Here is a 6,000-nt window from a genome sequence, read left to right as displayed (position 1 = left end):
CCGTGTCGGCCATCCAAACTTAGATTTTACGTGTTTTCCCTAAACAGCTCCAGATAAATGGCGGCCAGGTTCGTTCGAAAGGGCACGACCGATTTCCTTCCCCACCCTTGATGCAATCCGGGTTTGTGCTCCGTCACTAATGACCACGTTGTCGACGTGACGTTAAGCCCCAACCTTCCTTCCTGCCTTCTTTGGACAGCTGTAAACGGAAGCCACCACTTTAACGCAAAGTTAAGGCAACAAGAGAAAATGGTTTCCCGTTATGAGTAGCAACAACGTGAGCAGTATTGCGACTGAGGTCAGCACACCTGTTCCAAGTGTCATCATCGTCAGCCGGATGGTTCATTATTTGAAGATGGCCTGCTATTAGAGGCTGAAACCTGTAATATTTTAATATATTATTGTGCGATCGAGACTGTTTTTACTACTTTTACTTGTAACTATCGTTTTTGAAAAGAGAGAGAGAGAGACAGACAACTAGCTTATATTTAGATACTGGGAAAGACGAAGAAGACAAATGAACAGCAGTCTGAAGATGTACGTAAAATTTGGCTGAAGTAAACGAATGTACCAAGGCGGCGACTGTAATTAAAAAAAAAAAAAATACACCTGCATAGTTACTTCGTGAACCACCATTCGGGAGGGCGATGTGTCAAACGTGCGTCCGGCCATCCCGATTTAGGTTTTCCGTGATTCCCCAAATCACTTCAGGCAAATTCTGGGATGCTTCCTTCAGAAGGGCGCGGCCGCTTGCGTTCCCCATCCGTCCCCAATCTGAGCTTGAGTTCCGTTTCTAATTATCTCGTTGCCGACACTACCTTCTCCACAGACTACTGTATAGTGTAGGGGCAAATAAATATCAGAGACAAGCTAATAAACAATATCTAAATCGCATCAGAAAATGATGATAGATTACCAAGTATATTAGTTGACGTGCTGTGCAGTTGACAATAATTCATTCATTAGGGTGTTGTAAGGTAGTGCAGTTTATGAAAGGAATAGCCTCATCTCAAATATTTTGAGCTTTTCTTTGCCCAGCATTGGCATGGATTCTTAGACCCTTGATTATTTAAGGGTACTGAAGACTGCTAAAGATTATCGTTCCGTTGACGTCAGTGGCATCAGAGACTGGGGCAGAAACATGGTTTAGGCAAGTATGAAGAAGGAGCTGAGCTGTGACCTTCTTTAAGCAACCGTCCCAGCATCCGCCTGCCCTTATTTAGTGAATCCACAAAAGGGTTCATCAATATGGTTAAGTCGAGAATATGAGCCCCACTACTCCTGAATTAGATTCCAATATTTAACTACTCCTCCACTTCGCTCAGTAATGAAGAGACTAAGATGACTCATGTGTTGTGTGCGCATGGCACAGCGGTAAAACACTGTCCTTGAGCGAGTAGCTGAGAACTAAATGGCTTTGGACGAACTACATTCGTCCTTTTGTGTCTCTTTCAGCCTCAGCTTCTAGTGACTATTGACTTTGGACGAACTACATTCGTCCTTTTGTGTCTCTTTCAGCCTCAGCTTCTAGTGACTATTGATGAGTAAGAATTTTCTTTTTAATCTAAATCGAATTCTCTCGTTCAGAGGCTCTCAACAGTTTGTGATAAACTTGTTTAATGACTACGATAGAGTTGTATAGACGATTAATATTACTGATGAACACATTGGACTTCTTGAGTGAGGAGTAGATTCAAATCCCCTCCCTGATGCAGGTTTTCCATGCTTGCCATAAATCAGGTCTGGAAAATACCAGTACGGTCTCTTCAACGAGACTGCGACAGATCCTACCCATAATACATCCTTTCTTCAACGTACGCATTCAAACGTCTCTATACCTCACGAAATTAAAACGCTGGAGTCTCATTCGGGAATCTGCGTCTGGCTACCTAGACTTAGATGTTCAATATTTTTCCTAAATCACTTTAGATGCATGCTGAGTGGCTTCCTATGAAAAACTGTAATGAAATGCGAACTTTGGTTGTGCCACTACTGACCTTGTCGTTAACGGGACGTTTAACCTTAATCCTCTTTCCTTCTAGCTACTGGTACCTCGAAGCTGGGCAGGTGTTAAATTTTCTGAACTAATAATCTTTTTTGCAGATATTCTTAGTAGAAGATTTGTATTTCGCGCAGAAGATGGTAGCCCCAATTTCGGAAGCCTGCCTTGAATACGGACACTTTTTGTCTTCTTACACACCTATTTGGAAAAAATGAACTGAATGACATGTCATGCATTTACTCTCTGCTGACTACACGACATTGACTATGAATATCTGAAAGAATGAACTTCGTTCGCTTATGCTCCGAAACAAGTTTACGCGAAATGGCATCGATATTGTGAACAAAAATATCGATAACGTGGCTTGGCTTATCGACGGAGTTCATTTCATACACGAGAGTCTCTGGCATGACGTAGAAACGCATGAGGGGCCGGGAGAGGATATGTGGTGAAAGCTTGCTGGGGCGGCGTCAGTAATATTATGCATTTCTATTTGTGTGGCAGTGTATCTAGCCGTCGGCATGTGTGTTTTTTCCAAACGATAAGAAGGTTTGAAGAAAGTGTCGGTAATTGTTGTGAACTGAAAGCTCTAGATATTCGAAGAAAAACATAAGCTACTTTATATTCTTGCACATAAACAAAGAACAGCTGACACAATCCAACGCTTGTTGTGTGCGCTTGTAGTGCAAAGTAGGTTTTAAAGTGTTCCACGCTAGCAAGTGGAAATACGGCTAGCTAAAAAAATTAATAGTCATGAATAATCAGTTGCGAAAATTCTCAAAAATAGAACATGAATGCAAGATCCCAGACTTTTGAATTGGTAAGTAACGACGGTCCATAGTTGTTGAAAATTACCAAACATTTTCAGTTTGAAGTGTACTACAGAACTATTTAAAAAGGGTAGATGCGATAATTCGTCTCTGTGTGAAGTAGTTTGTATCAGTGGCACAAATATTGTGAAAGAGCGTTCCTATTTTCAGTACCGGCTGTGTTAATTGCGCCGGTCATTACGTCTTCTTTTTACTTCGTATCTGCTCTTGCATTCGAATCACGACAATAAACCCAGGTGAATATATTAATATATTAGACGTGTTTGCATAAAGACAAAGGCATTTTAACATGCGGTGAGAGAGAGTTGAGTTTACTGTTAGGTAATGAGTTGAACTTCTACATTTAAAAAATCAATTTTCTGCAGTTGTGGCAAGTTGGGAATGTGATGTTATTTTTGTTACGGTATGAAAGGTAAATGAAAATATTGTTTCTGCGTGCATTTGCTAACACCCCGCCGCAAAAACACAAGAAAAAAAATTGCCGTGAATCAATTTCGTATTATGCAGAATTAACTTTTGTGAAGGGACATTTTACACTGAATAAGTAAGCGTTTCAGTTCGTAGCTATTTAGTGTAATTCAGTGCTTGTTGATTACGTTAACACAATGGACAGTTAATATCATGTTTAAATATTGTGAACAGCCTCTACCATATGGTTCTCAAAATTTTTTCATAATCTTTCAGTTTGTCCTCCTATCTCAGCTTTTCCAGAATCTCATTTAACTCTATGGATGTGTCGGGTACTTGTCTAAAGTGTGGGTCTATGTGCTATATTCGCGGTATCACACTCATTTTAAAAGTTTGTAGTATATCAATGTTGTATTATATAATGTTTTTGGATATGCAGTTTTTAATGGATTTTTTGTAGCTTTTTCCATATTGACTGAATAATTAGTATTGATACATCAGGCTTTAGATGAAATGGTCTCTTGTAGGATTTCATGAACACTGATCTACTTATATCATTTCACACGTATTGGTAATTTTTAGATATTTTATATAAGCAATAGGTACATTTGGTAGAAGCCATAAGCAATTAATAAAATGCAGAAGTACAGAAATGTGATAGTGCGCTAAGTCAAACTTGAGTTTTCTACACAATATTATGAAATTTGAGGAATTTAAGAAAGAATATTTAACACATGAAACGGATGGTGTAACACAAAAGAAGAAAACAATTGGAGGTAAAAATGATAATGAGATATGGCTCATCACATTAAGTGACAAATATGGCTGTAGTGGAATATTAAGTTTCCATTGTTAGGTTAGTAAATAATAGGGAAGAACTTCAAAAGGAAATGTTTGTGTTCAGGAAAACTTCAGCATAATCCCAGTAGTAAGACATTACATGATAATAGAACAAGCATATTATCTTTGTAAGCTAACTAAAAAATGGAAGAACAGAATCACATGGAGAGTGCATCTCTACAATAGGAATTCAAATTTGATGACGATGAGACAAACTTGATCCCACAATCTCTCTTTCAAATGGTAACTTCAAAATCAAATTTCTTGCTAAAAATGTCAACAATAGTAAATTAAAAAGAACTGTGGTAAGACACTCCTTTACAGTTTCTTGGGAGAAAGATCTGATAATGGGAATAGAGCACAAGAAAACCAAATCATATCCTTTACTGATGGGTAAAGAAATGGAAGTCCAATTTCCACAATATTGTTACTCTCCCGACACAGCTTCAATTGTGGAAGAAGAACTGCTCCAGTCCACTACTGATTTAGACCAATGGTTCCCAACCTCACGGTAATTACCACCTGAGGGGTAAAATATAATTTTCTGAGGGGTAAAAAGTAAATGGTTCAATTGTTTGTCAAAAAACTAAATTATTTTCAAGAGATCGCTACTATTACCACAATTTCGTAAGTCTTTAATATTGATTATATAAGTTATCAATAATTACTTTTCTCAATTAGTAGCATTAATGTCGATGGTGTTGAGACAGCAACCAGCCAAAAATTTATTTTCAGTTCCTTTATTACCGGTTTTGAATCATTATGATTTATCTTCAGATGTTTTTCATGCTTTCATTGCATTTTTTACATATTAATTGTCCTAAAGTATAAATAATACATAATTATAAGCATGCCACACAGATGGTTGCATTACAGATTTTCATTGGATGTGACTTACGTGAAATGTCGGTTTGGAGTGTTTGTTTTCATTACATTCGTCCAACAGATGTGAATTCATTCCCACTGCATTCTTATTGTTGCACACATATATTTTTCTTGCTGAGCTTTTTAGGTTTGTCACAGAAAAGATTTCTAGCACACACCACATGTTTTGATACAATACAAAGCGCTTACAAACATATGAGTAACAAAGATACTATGGTATGTTGTGACATCATGAAGACGTCTCATGTCTGGAAAAGTTCATAAATACACTGAAGCTACTGAAACACCTTTTAAACTAGTACAGGGAGACATTGATAGTGTGAGCTTTGTGGTAAATACTGTTACATTAATTATATAGTTGAGCTTTTTTTTAGTACTGTATAGGTAAGACAGTAGGCTACATTATTTATTTACATTTACCATCATGAGAATTGTAGTAACACATAAATTTGCTACTTGATCTGCAGCTAAGCGTAAGAATATCATTTGCTTTGGAGGGTGGAAAATAATTTTTGGAAATTTTCCAGGAAAGGGGTGTTAGCTAACTCGGTTTGGTCATTAAGGATATAGTCTGGGGTGCTGTTATCTCTCTCTCTCTCTCTCTCTCTCTCTCTCTCTCTCTCTCTCTCTCTCTCTACTAAATATAATTTCATTCATCTTTCGTCACTTTAAAAATAGATGTTCCAAGAAAAGCAGTTCATTCTACAGATTAGATAGGTGCTAAAGTTGGAGATGATGTTTGGGGGGGGGGGGGTGTTTACTAGCTAATGCCTGACTGAACTCGGTGGCAGGGGGGGTTGTTCTGAGGAAGGTTCGGAACCACTGATTTAGGCAGTCTTAATTGGATATGCATACTTAGCACTGAATAAATTGACCATGGGCTGGAGTGAGATTTCCTCTCTTCTTCCATAAATTAAGCAGACTGTGGGTATTACAAATATTGTCTTATGTTGAGGCTGCAAGGATTGATGGAGGATGTGGGTGTGCATGGCCAAAAGTTAAGATGGCAAAATTATATTGCCCTTGCAGGTGACA

General features: G+C 38.0%; 1 protein-coding gene across 1 annotated transcript in view; it reads left to right on the top strand.

Annotated features, from left to right (window-relative positions):
- Positions 1-2,385: 2,385 nt before the first annotated feature.
- LOC126299032 (autophagy-related protein 101) overlaps positions 2,386-6,000 on the top strand; it is a 36,030-nt gene continuing 32,415 nt past the window's right edge. The window contains exon 1 of the mRNA XM_049990673.1: positions 2,386-2,822. Within this exon, the coding sequence (XP_049846630.1) occupies positions 2,793-2,822 (30 nt within the window). The 5' untranslated portion in view covers positions 2,386-2,792. The remainder of the gene's footprint in view (positions 2,823-6,000) is intronic.

The sequence above is a fragment of the Schistocerca gregaria genome, chromosome X (assembly GCF_023897955.1).
Source record: "Schistocerca gregaria isolate iqSchGreg1 chromosome X, iqSchGreg1.2, whole genome shotgun sequence".
Lineage (NCBI taxonomy): Eukaryota > Metazoa > Arthropoda > Insecta > Orthoptera > Acrididae > Schistocerca > Schistocerca gregaria.
The sequence above is the reverse complement of the archived record's forward strand: the minus strand, read 5'-3'. Positions and strand labels throughout refer to the sequence as shown.